This window comes from Dryobates pubescens, chromosome 10 (genome assembly GCF_014839835.1).
Source record: "Dryobates pubescens isolate bDryPub1 chromosome 10, bDryPub1.pri, whole genome shotgun sequence".
In the NCBI taxonomy this organism is placed as follows: Eukaryota; Metazoa; Chordata; class Aves; order Piciformes; family Picidae; genus Dryobates; species Dryobates pubescens.
This window is the reverse complement of record NC_071621.1, coordinates 25,602,079-25,617,333: the sequence shown is the minus strand read 5'-3', so window position 1 is coordinate 25,617,333 and position 15,255 is coordinate 25,602,079. Positions and strand designations below refer to the sequence as shown.

Genomic DNA, 15,255 nt, shown 5'->3' with positions numbered 1-15,255 from the left:
TAATACAAGTTCTGAAGTGACCATAGATACAATCCCAAGGAGAAGTTCATCTTCCATCTGAGCACTGGATATAATCAGCAGTTTGTTACACACTTTCTCTGAAAATCATCTATGGGGTAGCAAAAAAAGAAACACTGCCTTCTGAGTGTATACTGTAATACTTCTGATAGTCAAACTTTAGGGGAGAAAAAACCCAACATCTAGAGAGCCTCAGTGGAAAATGTCAACAATAACCTCTCTGATGCTGTAGCGAAGTCGAGCATTAGCCATACAACAAGTGCTCAAGCACTGACTGGCAAGTATGTAAGAGCACATCTACAGTTTCATTAGAAATTGCATACAAAACACTGGAAAGCAGCCAGGCAGATGTTTGGGAGTGGCTCATTGACAAATTAAAAATGTTATTTAAGAGTTGAGCAAGACTACACAGAAGAGTCAGACCTTTTAATCTGAATTATCTGTCACACCACAGCTATGACCAATAAATACATTTATAGTTTTCATCTCACACAATACTGAGAGCTCAGTTCCTAGATAGTTCCTTGCTCTCTAGTGACAGGCCACTACAGACAACTGACAGATTAAGAGAAATATAGTACTTGGCAGATCAGACCTACAGGTTTATATGAACGCAGATAAACACACTTTTTGCACCGTTTATCCTACCTGTCTAATGCCAACTGTCTGAAAGTACAGCTATTCTGAATAGAGCATCAAGCTTCTCTTCCCCTGACATGACAGCATCTTTTTGCTCCAATAAAGATAATTCCTACAGATAATGACTGCTTTTCCCAGTCACTCTGACAGCAACTAGCATCTAAAAAGTACGTGCTGTTATTTACTTATAAAGATGGGATGGAAGGCTTTCCACTTTGAATAGTTTTCCCATATTAGCTAATGGAAACTGATTAAGGGAATTCTGACTGTAGCTCTTCTGCCTAGAGACAGGAAGGGACAATACAAGGTTTTGGAGACAAAAGAGAACACCACCAGAAGACACGCTGTTCAGCCTGAAATGACTGGAACAAAACTGATAGGAGGTATATAACACTGATGTTCAAGGACAGCTGCTCTTTGCATAAAATCTACTAAAATACATGCACATGTATTCATCACCTGACAACTGGTAACAGTTGCAGGGAAGCTGCATATCATTAACACTGTACATATCTTAGCATTCAACTTTTATCAGATTGATAAAACCCATTGGTATGAAGTTTGGACATGCCTATGTAGGGTCTCAAAACCAGCGCTCAGTGAGTTCCCAAGAAATGAATCTACCTTATCTGGTAGCTGATTATCTGCAGACCAGTCTAGGATAACATAAAATTGTTATTTGTATTTCACATTTTTCAAAGTTTTTCTATACATACATATGTGTGTGTGTACAGAGATACATGTGTATGTAATTGTCTGCTACTGCCAGTTCTTTCTGTATCTACATATCTATGTTGAATAGTCTCAAAAAACCTTGAGCTGTGCCACTCAGTTTTGATGGAGCAGAGAAATTGCACAGTGTCCTCATGAGAGCTTCTTCCCTCAATTACTCATCCTGGGCAGTGTAATACATTTAATTTATTAATATTCAGAAAGCTCTCCTGCTTCAGTCACTTTTATTGATGTTTTCAATGTTAATGAACTATGGAACAGAGTAAATGGTGAGTGACAACATGCTGATGCAGCCTCTAATAACACATGCAGGATTAAACAAATGAATAACAACAACAAAAAAAGCCTTAGAACTTACTGTCCAAAACTTTATGAAGTACTGCAAGACTGTAGCAGCAACAAATAGACAGTACAGTAAGGAATACATTAAAAACAGGAGGAAGAATTTGTAGTTAGAAAATCCCACACAATTATTCACCCTAGAAGGAGGGGAAAAAGAAAGAAGTTACTATGATATACAGAAAATAAAATAAAACCCAATACATTCAGCTTTTGTGGAGCATAACATACACATGATGTCAGTGGTAGGTCGAAAACAGTCTGGCACTTGTACTTCAGAAGCATTTTAAGACATCATTTAGAATAGAGTCTCTTCCCTCAAGCCAAATGATCTGTGCCTCTTGCATAAATTTTGCCCCCTACAAAGCACTATAGGACAGGACATGAGCTGGCAAAGCATACAACACACGCAGTCTGTGTAGGAAGCATCTCACACATTGTGAACTAACTGCAGCCATTGCAGAAGATAATACGAGCCTCTACATCACTTTCAGCAGATGCTGCTTTGGTTACAAAACCACCTTCAAGTCAACTACTGATAATGGTATTTTTACAGTAACTGCAGAAAATATTTTACTGACTACCAGGGGAGTACAAATTGCAGAACAGAAGACGTCTGAGGGAGTCTAATGTACCATCCAGAACCGAGAACTGAATTTCAGTGTAGGGGGTATCCCATCCCCTGCTAGCCATACCAAATTAAACAGAAGAAATTAATTCCATTTCTCATAGGTCTTGTCAGCACCTGGGTTTCTCTGTATGAGGAGAAACTGCACAATTTGGCCTACTGGGCCTCCAACAATGTATGTTGCAACATACATTAGGAATAAGACTTGTTTTCATACATCAAAGTCTCAAGAAGTTCTATGAAAAGGAAGTTTTACTTCAAAGTTGCATTTTTGAAGCAGCATCTAAATTCACCATACTATACAGAGCTATTTTTTTGTTTTTATAAACTTACCAGGGACAGTGGTGGTCCATTTTTAGTACACATCTGAAAGAGAGAATTTCCAGCAAGTTAAAGCAAGAATCATATTTTATTTCTAAGACACACACTTCTAGTTTCTACAGGTTTGAGTGTCTCTTGGTTTTGAGTTTGTTTGGTTTTTTTGAAGGGTTTTACCCCAGTGTCTCTTTTTTCAAGTCCTTCTCAATTATGCCAATTCTCTGTGCTATAACAGCCATGCTTTCACCCAAAAGGATCAAGTGAGATTCAGAAGAGTTATGAAGAGAGTCTTTTAAATGGAGAGCATTACTGAGAAACATCATGTAACAGTTCATTAAGCCATACTAATTTTATGTTCCCATTGAGAGGAAACAAATCCAAAGGATCCTTCAGAGCTGCACGGATAAGGTGTGTTAGCCTGGCATTCAATTCAGCTAAGTTTACTTTAGGGCTATTTTTCCTAGCTTCTTGCTTGTTTATTTTTTATAGCTAAGGGAAAGAGCAGCACATCAGGTAATCTGAATAGTCCACATGCCATTTTCATGCAGTTTTATTATAATACGAGATACGAGACATTTCAGACACTTAGATATTCACTGTGTTTGCTAATAAATGTGACTTTAGCTAAGAATCATAGGACTGTTGAAGTTGGAAGAGACCTTTGAGACTAAGAGATGCATATTAAGTCTTCCGTGCCCTCACAGACTTCCCTGATGATTCAGACTGCTAGGGAGTAGCAGTGATGTATTTGACATGGTTAAAGCATGTGATTCCACTGTCAATCTCAAAGATAAAGATTTTTAGCATTACTGCTAGCACATATCTGTTTCAAAGCCGAAGGAGAGTTCCATAATAAGCATTTGCTGGTGCTGGTATCTCAGATCTGCCTTTATTTTCAATTCTTGATTTTAATTTTTAAAATTTTTCATTTTTTAAAAATATAAGCACCTTTTTACAAAGCCACAAGCAGGTTTCCTAAAATGTTCTGCCACTTTGGACAATGGGGCTGCAATAATAATATTGCCCCAACAGGAGGAACTTTGGTCTTTCATGAAATTCAGGTACTGAGGTCTGAGAGAGTAACAAATAGTAAATGTTGGTGTTAATCAAAGGCTGACAAGCTGGAGCCACGAGCACACTGAAGTGATGATCACAGGAGAAATAAACCTCATCATTTCACATTCAGTAACTTACATGTCACATGCAGAACAATGGTGGCAGCGGTCAGGTTTGATTAGCTGGCATCGATCGCAGTATCTGATTGCTGCATTCAAGTGGCAAGGGTCAAGTCATTAAAACTCATGTAATTTTACAAAAGGTTTTCCCCCTTAACATGAACTGAATCTTAAAGAGCTTCCTCCCCTCCCCTTCCACACCTATTCTCACAGACCTTTGCGTACTGCTCTCATATGGTTAAGTACTTCTGAGTTTAAGAAACTTAACATACAAAAGCATTTAAACCACTTTCATTACTAAATGGAAATGGACTCAGAACAGTACTCTCTTGCTCCCCAGTCTTCCCATCTTTTATCTTCTGGCACTGATCCCCTATCACTTCTTTGCCTTCGCCTCTGGACACGGTATTCAGGCATCCCATTGTGAAACTACATTGTTTCAGGGCATACTTTCTGCGTCAGCCTTCTCTATCTTCTTCAGCAAGTAGCGATCTAGCAGGCTGTTCAGAAAAATCAGCTCTTCTTCATCTTTCTGGGATATTTTTAAACAAGCCTTCAGGCTCTTCTCAATGGAAATAAGATACCAGCACATGCAGTTTGAAAGGAGGAGGAAAACCAACACCTACAGCTAAGAAGAACTGCTAAGAGCTGGCAAGCACTTCCCAGACCACTCTAGGAACTTAAGACTAGGATTCCCTTAAGGGGAGGTTTGGACTCAGAAAAGCCAGGTGTCCCTAACTTTCTCTGGAAAGTCACAGTAGACTTAGATTGAGTTATTCTGAGTAAGTTTTATTTTTTGAAAGCTCTACAGGGTGGCTAGTTTCAAGAAGGACAGACATATATGTATATATAAACACACATATCTAAAAGCTAGATTTTAAAGAATATACATATGTATAAGACAGCAGTTTCACAGATCATTCATATATAAGTTGGAATTAAAATGCTTCTATGTATTAAAGGCAAATACAGAAATAGCTCATAACTAGCTTTATACTGAATTACAGATGGGAATGAAACATCTATTCACCCTTCAATTCTAGCCTGAAGTATGAGGTTTCTCTTGATATGATAAAGCTCAAAAAAGAAGTTTAAAAGAGGGACAACAAATTATTATACAACTGAGTAAAGTTTGATTTCTCCCCCCATTTTTAGCTGTATTTGCTGTACTACTTTGCCATGTTTATTTTGTATAGCTAATAATTACCTATAAATGTTGTCAATCAGCTGCTCGCTATTCCAAATACTATCTACCTACTGAAGTTCCCAGACAAATGACTCCAGTTTCTCTTGGGAGAAAAAAACCCAATAGCACAAATAACAAAATAAGGTCATGGCCTTTGCAATATATGCTTAATAGATTGTTCCTCAGTGGCATCAACTGAATTTCATTTCATCTTCAGAAGCACAGAATTATCTTTATATCTCACCTCTCGATGCTGTTGTCGTATAGATAGGCAAGTCTTTAGCAGCTCTTCTCAAAATCTCCTGCTGGGATTCTGGTCTCTCTTCCTTTTCATATTGTTCTTTATCAGCTTTTGACAAGCAGAACTAGGAAGGAGAAAGAAAATGGAATGAAAGAGATTAATTATGGCAGTGTATTCTAGTCAATCTCCAAGGAAAAGACTATGTATCTTAAACCTATGTCTTTTAACAACCCTTACTCACTGACCCCAAAAACCCCACATAGAAAAGCATGCTACAAGAATTACAGGAGATTCTTAGAACTCCTTGATGATCCTGGGCACATTTTAAAGAAAATAATCTTTACCTCTGCTCCATTATCTGTAGCCTTTTCCCTTTAACACAAAGGAAAGCAGAGACATAGGGGAGTTTTAAGGCAGCCTAACATTTCCTTTAATTCCTGATAAGAGTATGTTATCTGTCAACAGGAGGAAGGCAACAGTCCTTTGCTGCTATGAAGGCCTCTTACCCAGTTCTTCTCTGAGAGTTAGAGAGGTGTGCAAACCAGGATGGGCTAAAACAAAGACAACCAACCAAAAACCAGTTGAGGGGTCTTCATGGCTTCAGCACATAAGTTGAAAGAGTTCAAGTGAAGTTTTTATTTGGGAGTGGTCGTCACTAGTCTCAAAATCCATGAGCTGTACTTAAAGGCAACTAAAGCAAAGCCTGTGAAGTTTGAGAGAGTTACAATTCTGAGTAATGCATAAGAAGCATTCCCATTGAAGCCTCACTGAAATGTAAAGCTTTACCAGAAGAACCTAGAGAGGTCTTACTTGTGAAACACTCAAGTTTGGTATTCATTGAAATTCTGAGCATTACCATTAAGCACCACAAAACCCAGTGACTGTGCTGACAAGCCCCTGTGGTATTTTTCTGTTCTGAAGGCACTTTTAAACTCTTGAGCTTCCTGCATGGACTACAAGAGCCCTTTTTATAAGCATACATAGCCAAAGTATTCATGGTAATGAGTGGAAAATGCTGTGTGTGCAGCTGAACAAAAATTGGATTAGTGTGGTTTTAATATGACGATATTTTCCTACCAAGAACATGTATATGATAACTTCACATGGATTTTCCTCTCGTCCTGTATTTTTAACTCTTTTGGATTACAGTCAGCTGGCAAGCAACAATGAAGACTCCACTTACAGAAAGGAGGAAGCAGTAAGGCATTGCTGCAAGTTCTCTATGTTGCTTCCTAGCCCACAATGCAAACAAGTTGCCTCTTATTCACCCCAGTTATTGAGCCAACCCACTATTCACAAGGACGAAACATCAAACATAATTCCCTTTAACCCTAGTTTCTTATTTAAATCTCTGCAGTGTGAAATTAAACTTTAATATTTCAGTCATCACCAAGAGTGACCTAATTTTTAAATCTTGATCTCTAAAATAGGTATTTACTCAAATACAAAAAATGGAGATGCACACATCAGAAGTTGAAGACAGATGGTGCTAACAGTGGTGCAAGCAGTATGTTTCCCTTCCTACCACCCTTCTGAGTCTGCTAGATGACCCAATGCTTGCCCCCATGACTTACAATCAAGCAAAAGTTGCATTAAATATGAAATACTACTTCTATACAGCAGTTGTATAGGAAACCATTAAGGCACAGAAAAGGAGCTCAATCACATAATGTAAAACTTTTTTAATTTGTCCAAGTAACATCATAATATGACTCCAAAACTACAGACAGGATTTAGCTTTTCCAAAGAGCTGTATTTTGGTTGCAATTTCAGAAATTAAGGGTCATGAGAACACAGACTCTTTGGACAATGGCAGGATATGTTCAAAGACATCAAAAGTTGTCTGTTACCACACAGCAAACAGAATTTTCAATGAGGATCCATCAGTTCTTATTGAAAACAGAAAAGAGTCCCTTTGTTTCCTTCCTCTTTCTGGATCTTGCATAATGTTGATTGTTCTTTCTTCTGACAAATGTACAGGGATTACACTATGACAACAGCAGCTGCAGAATCTTTTTATAGTTCAATAGTAAGATCACAGGATACTATTTGTTTTGCAAGAGTGGCTAATTTGAATGACTGAAAATATATACATTTACACTTATACAATGGGGAGATTCTGAAGTCAGGCTTTGCTTTTTAAGTACAACCAGCATAAATTACTGACTGGTACGTGAACAAAAGGAACTTGCTCAGAGAGAAAAAGTGATGGTGAGCTTTTTTGGTTGGTTGTTTGCTTTTCTGAATGTGTTTATTTGCTGTTATTGTCGTTCCCCCTCCCCGCCCCCTTATTTCCCTTTAAAGCCATCTGTAAAAGAAAATTGTACTAAATCTGATCTACTGCTACACTCGATACAGGAAATAGTCATTACATGTCATATGCCCAAATCATCCCTCACCAAATATGGAAAGCTTGACTATGATGTAATAAGATCACAGGATACTATTTGTTTTGCAAGAGTGGCTAATTTGAGTGACTGAAAATGTCAGACAGTGGGGAGATTCTGAAGTCACGCTGTGTTTTTTAAATATATCCAGCATAAATTACTCACTGGTACATGAACAAAAGGAACTTGCTCAGACGTAACAAGATTAAGTACTGTGACAAGCAGACAGTGAAAGTTACTAGGCATTACCTTTATGAGCGTCTCTGTTTCCTACAGCTTTAAAAAAAATGGAATTAGACAGTTCCAACCACGTTTTAATTAGCCAACTTGCTTAACTTTATCATTTTCCTGTTGAACCATTGCAGATGAAAGTCAAAAAAACCCACTGTGAAGACAAGTCCCTTTGCATTTTTAGGTTTAATAATTCAATACCACTCTTTTTGCTTAGCTAAACAGCAGAATATTCTTCAGCTTTTTTCACTTTACATTCTGCAGCTTTAAGATACAGATCTCTAAGGCATAACTAAGCACTGCAGAGCAGTATTTGCTTTTCCTTAGAAGTATGGTTTCGACTCCTTTCAAAAGTGTTTAAGGTTGACATTAGCACTGAAAATCAGACTTGCCAAAAATAGAATATAAATTCAACTCCCATAAAGCAACCAAAGCTTTGAACAGTTTAGCCAATTTAGAAGCTTTATAAAACCAAGGAAGGGAAGTATTTTAAATTTGGTGCCAGTATTTAATCCTTAAGATACACGAATCTTAAAGGGAAAACAAGGTAACCCATCTCAGGCTTACTGCAATTTCTTATTCAAAGCAAAACTTTTTACAGTCATTGTACATTCTTTTGCCATTATATAAAGGTCCTTTATGTACTCACTTCTCAACTGCCCCTAAACCTTAACCCTTGACTTAACTCAGTGGTTCAGTGCTCCAGGTTATGATTATATATTGACCAACTAAAGGTCAAAACTGCCTAAAATGGAAATAGAAAGATGTTGTCATGGTACTTGATTTATTTGTTTTAAAAAAATATGGGTTTCAAGCCAGTTACTTCAAAGCAAAGCACAGTACATGACTACTGAAGTTGTGATGAATTAAATGCACATTTCCTGTAAGGAAATGTCATTGCACAAAATACACAGTATTTTAAGAGTAACTTCATCATTTTCATTCATGATGCACTGTCATGCAGTTCTATTTTAGATAATGAGAAGGGAAAGGTGAATCATGCAGTACTGCTAACAAATTTCATCACTGAAAACAGTTCAGCTATTTATAAAAAAGGCACTGACATTTTTCTAATGTTATATTTACCTCATTAGATGGGGATGCAGGAGATGTGAAAATTGTCTTCCAATAGGACCACACAAACATGAAAAATGACAGATGAAAAACCACAAGGTAGACAACTGCAATAAAATACAAATAAGAGTTTGGTGAATTTAGCTGAAAAGAACAATGGGGAAAACAAAAAAAAGGGGGGGGGGGCGGGGGGAAGTATAAAAGAATGACCTGATCAAATTACATTAGATTAAACCCTTTTCCCTGGGTAGACTTGGCACTCTAGGAATGCTCACATTTAAAAATGTAGTAAAAAAAAAAAAGAAATCCCCAAATGTGATGGCTACTACTCTTCAAGGATATAATATGTTTTTAGGTATGATTCTGAAAGAGACTTTGAAGGGAAAAAAACCAGACCAACAAAAACCCCTCCCAGAACTGACTACAGCTTCACCTGTGGCACATGACTAATTTAGATAAGACGATGCTACAATTCCCTTCTAGATTCTACTGAAGCATTTGATAACTGATCTACAAAATTCAATTTAATATCTACTTCTAACAGAAACAGCATGGTATTGTGCCACTATAGAAGGCACTGGTCATCAATGACAGTACAAACCAGAACTGCACTCCAAGATGAGAGCCAGATACAAGTTAAAAACTGTCTGGTTATCTTCTTTCAGATCATCAGAGTCATGCTGTTGTGGTCACAGTAGTAGCAAAATGTAGGTGGCTTTAGTAGGGAGTTCAATCAATATATGAATGGGTCTGTATAATATGGTTGCCTTAAGGACCAGAGACCCTGAGCTTATGACCCATGAAGCTTTTTCCAATCTTGTTTCCTCTAACAGTTTCTTTAACCATTTGTCCAAGAGGAAACAGATGAATTGTGCTAGAACAGCAAGTCTTAGAAAAGAAGTCATGCTAAATTATCTTCACTTACATTATCTTCAGCTGCAGGAAGAAGGAAATCTGATCTCCTTTCCTGTGCACGTAAAGAGAGCCCTTTAAGAATCTGTATGGCATGCTTTATAGACGGCAGAGGAGGTTTTCAACTTTGGGAACTTCCAACAGCTCAGAAAATGCTTGTGCACAGCCAAAGATGTGGTCCTAATTTATAATTTTTCTCAATTTTAACTAACCAAACAAAAAAACCCCCAACCCAACACTGTATTTGAGCTTTCTTCAGAGAATTACACTTTTTACCCTTTCTTCTGACTCCTCCAACCTTACTGATTTGGCAAATTTTCAGCCATGGAGCTGACTGAAAATGCAAGCAGCAAAACCTTTTTCTAAAGTGATCCTAAAATAGACTTGCTGATAGGATAGAGCTTGTGTACAATTGTACTAGGCACTGCACAATTAGAAGTAGTATTTGATTAAAAACATACTGTACACATTCAAACATAATGTGGTTAAGCAATTAAAGCATGGGAAAACAGTTTGTAAAAAAGAGGAGAAACAGACACAATTGGAGTGGAATCAGCTGCACAGATCAGAGTTCTGGGGAAGAACAGAGAGAGAGGAGCTGAATAGAAGGAAAGAGGAAATGAGATACAGAGAAGGGCAGGGCACAGCAAAACTAACTTAGACAGTAATCAGTTCCATCCATAAAAACCAGCCCCAGAATTCAGATTCTTTTGAAAGATTATTTTTAGTGCACACACAATACTTTACACAGCAGAACCTCAAAGTCTTGTCACAGGCTGTAAATGCCCCAACACTGCGCAGAATAACAGGCACCAAGAATGGCTGCAGACAAATCTGTGTCAGTGCTATCAGTACTTACTGGAAAAAGGCTGCTGGTTAAAGTGTTCTTGCAAAAAAAAAGAAGATCTTGAAATCTGTTACCATCATTAAAAGCTAAGGGTTTGTCCTCAGTAGCCAAACAGGCAACTCAATGAAGAGCAAGACTCACATGTGATGTGCATCACCCAGACTCAAGGAGAAAGAATCTGCAACTGGCACCCCATAGGGGCTGTGCACTGAATAAATTCTTGCTTCTTTTCCCACTCCTGTGTGCCTGTTCCTACTGTGAATACAGGCAACTGTCCTGTTAGTGCTCCACAAGACATGAGAGGGAAGGAGAACACAATTTTTGATAGCTTTACTTTGACAGTCTATCTACCCACGTTTTGGGTAGCAGTATGTCCTCTGCAGACTACCCTCCCTGAAGCATCTGGCATCAGCATTCAGTACAGATATTAACTAGCCTCATTCTGACTCAGTTTATTGTCTTGTTAAGTACAATCTAGATGGAAGGCATGTCAAAAACTGCAAATCCCAATGTCTGCCAGTTCAGCCAGACTCGGAGTCATGAGGAAGTGCTGGCTAAGCTAAGAGAATCCAGGACTCTTGGTGTCATGCTATGACCAAGTGAAATAATTTTTCTGTGAAGAAACTGATGCATATTAGACCATAATATATATCCTCAGGAGGACAATGTCTTAAGACATGCTCTTTGAAGCCTCCTAAAATATGCTAAGCCCTGCCCTCCAAGATTTGCCCTTAACATCCTTTTACAATTTTTAAAACAACACTACTTCCAAGACAGAGTTAGATTACAGAAAGGTAATAACATATAAGAGAAGTATATTATATTGTTAAGAAAGATTCAGAGTTGACTTTATTCCCCTATCCCAGTGGATACGAATCTAGACAAGACTATGAAATTACAGTTAGGCTTAATGAGGTGAAGAAATCATCACTAATTTAATCCAAAATTGTAATTAAGTACTGGAGTAAAAGGATTTGAACACACTACAGTGAAATATGGGGTAAAATGTATTTGCTAAGATGTGCATTATTGATTTCATGTGCGTGATTGCTGTCAGTGCTACTGGTACTTTTGGCCTGTTGACTCTTCTGATGTTTTTTTCCTGACTCTTGTCGGTAGCTTCTAAGAACTTTCTTAAAGTTATGATAGCTTTCATTTCAAATGAAACAAACACACAGACTTCACATCTCATTTGAAGATTAACCTCCACGCTAAAGAAATTAACATATATAGGATACCTATGACATGCTTTAGAACTGAAGGTGCAAGAAGTGTGCAGGTGACAGCTATTAAAAGCCTAAGTCATGTTGCAAGAATTATTGTCAGTCTCATTAATTAAGCAAGATTTTTATTCTTTGGTAGACTGAAGAGCACCTGCTTCAGACTATGCACACCAACATTACTGCTCTGCCAAGTTTCCTTAATTGGGATATGGAACTTGTCTTTCTGGAATAAATTAGAAAGCAAAACTTATTCATATACAGGTCAACAGTAAAGCACAGCATTCATCAGCAGAATATTGTAAAGCTGAGGTGAAGCACAGCTGTGTAATGAAATGTAAAAATCCAGTCTAAGACACAGGTCCCATATTGAATGGCTTACAATTTGTTTTTGGAGATTTTCCCACTCTCTCACCTCTTCATTAGAATATGAAAGAGGACAGATGTCATCAAGGTTCCTTCTCTTCACAGTGTTCTGCTGGATGTTTCCCATTGGGAAGAAAACTGCTATATCAATTTAAAATTCTGTGTTCTTTTACAAACACATTCAAAGAAATGAGAGCCTCTTACCAGTGGTCTCACACTCTGAAGACAGCCCTCTGTGGACAGTCAAAATGTAAACTTATGCTTAGCCTACCACTCATCTCCTCCTATAATATGAGATGAACTCCCAAACAAATATCCCATCAATAATTTGTATTTCTACAGGAAAAAAAAACAACACTATAAAATATATTGTATTTTGAACTTGTGGAATTGCATCATACTTTAGATTAGTTTTTGAAGTGGATGAGCAAGTGATTGTCATTGCGTGATGCCCAGTGACGGGACAAGGGGCAATGGGTGAAAGCTGAGGCAGAGGAAGTTTCATGGAAACACGAGGGAAAATTTTTCATTGTGAGAGTGATGGAACACTGGAACAGGCTGCCCAGGGGGGCTGTGGAGTCTCCTTCTCTGGAGCTATTCAAAACCTGCCTGGATGCATTCCCGTATGACATACTCTAGGTGATCCTGCTCTGGTTGGACTAGATGATCTTTCAAGGTCCCTTCCAACCCCTAACATTCTGTGATTCTGCAATGATGGAAGGTTTTTTTTGTCAGTTTGTATCTCTAAGTATTACCCACTACTTGTCAAAGCCAATACAAAGACTTAAGGAAAGTTTGTTTTAAAAAAGCCTTAACTACTTGGCCTGGAAAAAAATTCTAAAATGCAGCCACCTTTGAAACAGTTGTGTTTTGCACAGTCCTGAACAGTCCTAAAAAATGGAGTTCCAATGAATTTGGTATGCTGTTTTGAAAATAGCGAGCTGTAGAACAACAATTCTTTCTCTTCTAGGAGTCTTTTGGGTTACAGGGTGTGTTTGAGCATAAACAGAAACCTGACTTGTGAATCTGCTGTGACTCCTTCTCTCTTCTCCTTTTTCTGCTCTTAGAGGGTGGGTATTCACTTAAAAATACTTGCAAACCTAAATCATATTTGTGTTACTCACTGGTCTTGTCATCATCCCAAACTCATGGAACTAGAAGCTAAGCAGACTCAATCTCACAATATTTACCTTGTTTCTTAGCACTAATCTACTCACTAAATATAGCTTACACAAAGGAGTATATTTGAATTCTATGTCCCTTAAGATGTGTGCAACAAAACGATTCACATCTTTAAATAAACAAAACAAACAAATAAAATAAAATTACCTTTTTCTGCAGTTGAAGAAATAGTAACTGGAAGAGAAAAAAAAAGATATGGTAAGTAAATTTGTATTGGAACAAATGTTTGGCTAGAAGTTAGATATAGGACACAGCTGACTTGTTTCAAATTGTAATTCAGGTTTTAGTAGAGCCTCTCTACCCTTTTCTGGGGTATAACAGGAATTAGTATTCCTCCTGTCAGTCCTTGAGGCTTGGTGAGTCAGTGGAAGAGCTTAAGAGATCCAGTTCCCTGTATTAACCAAGCAAGCACACTCCTTTTCACATTCATTAGATCATAATGTAAGCACATTCTGCTTTAGATATGCACCTACAAATGTTTTCTGAGTCAACAACTAGGCCAATACATGCAACATTGGAAAGCAGAAAATTAAATGAAAGTTCTTAGAGAAGTCACTGTGAGACTGTTACATGTAACCTACTTCCTTCTCTTGGCTTTTCCCCACCACTTCTCTCTTCGCATCACACACTACTTTTCATGCCCCTTGGCCCTGAATGCTGCAGGTATAATTAAAACTTCTCCACTTCCTTCTTTCCTACAGCCTCATCTCCTTTAAACCCAACAGCAAATTCTATTGTTCAAATCTACTTTTGTATACTGTCTGACTAGTTGCAGTACATCCTCCTGCCCTCAGGCTTCTTCAAAACCTTCACACTTCATTCATCAGTTCAGGTTAAGACGCTGAACAGAGAGCTGCTGTACTTACTGGGTTGCTTTTTTCATATCACTTCTCTTATTGGATCTCTTCCTCAGACACTGAATTCCTGAAATTCAGTGAGTAAAGGATCTTTTCTTGACTCTTTAAGTTATACAGCAAATTTAAGCTTCTGGTCATCCGCACGAGCGAAAGGTTACCAGAGCACACCCTGCCTACTTCACTCCACATCGTTTTCTCCCTCTCAGCTCTGATATTTCCACAGTCATTAGTCCTCGTGCCAGCTCAAAAGAGCTTTTTCAAAATGCAGGCTTGAGTGTTAAATCCACAGAGCTTCAGTATGCATTGCAGACTTCCTTCTGAAAGGTTACTTTGGTCACAGAGGTGGCATGCATGCCACTTAACTGCAGATATCTGTAGGAAAAGGATCTGCAACTGTATTATGCAGCCATTCCCCATTTTATAGTCCATACAAGACAAAGAGGTGACTCCTCAATGTACAGATAATCTCTTTTTGTTCAGGTATGTGGTTTTGGTTGGGTGGAGGGTTTTTTGTGAACTTGTTTTTACTTCTTCCCTTCCCTCTTCATTAAAATATCTGGTCAGCACCCTCTATCTGTCCATAGGAGCTTCTACAAAGTTAATGGAAAAGTTTCAGTTCCTTCCACTCACAGAAAGAAGAAATTCCCATTTAGAATAGAACAAGGGTGGCTTCAAACTAAAGGAGACCATATCCTAAAGAACAGCTGAATTTGACATTACTTGCATATACTTGCACACCCTCCTCCCATGTTCCTGTCTGAAACATGGACACAAACCATACAGAAAAAGAGACCCTGAAGGACATGATTACCTGCAAATTATGCAGGTAAATATAACAAGTCCAGTTGTGTCATGACCTGCTCTTATACTTACCTGCAGTCTCAGCATTACCTCACTGCATGG

General features: G+C 38.1%; 1 protein-coding gene across 1 annotated transcript in view; it reads right to left on the bottom strand.

Moving 5' to 3' along the window:
* The window catches only part of ZDHHC20 (zinc finger DHHC-type palmitoyltransferase 20), a 44,108-nt gene that overhangs the window by 12,327 nt on the left and 16,526 nt on the right, over window positions 1–15,255 (bottom strand). Inside the window, exons 2-7 of the mRNA XM_054164495.1 lie at window positions 13,643–13,669; window positions 8,981–9,075; window positions 5,280–5,400; window positions 3,869–3,938; window positions 2,690–2,722; window positions 1,748–1,868 (exon numbers count right to left, since the gene is read on the bottom strand). Of these exons, the coding sequence (XP_054020470.1) occupies window positions 1,748–1,868; window positions 2,690–2,722; window positions 3,869–3,938; window positions 5,280–5,400; window positions 8,981–9,075; window positions 13,643–13,669 (467 nt within the window). The remainder of the gene's footprint in view (window positions 1–1,747; window positions 1,869–2,689; window positions 2,723–3,868; window positions 3,939–5,279; window positions 5,401–8,980; window positions 9,076–13,642; window positions 13,670–15,255) is intronic.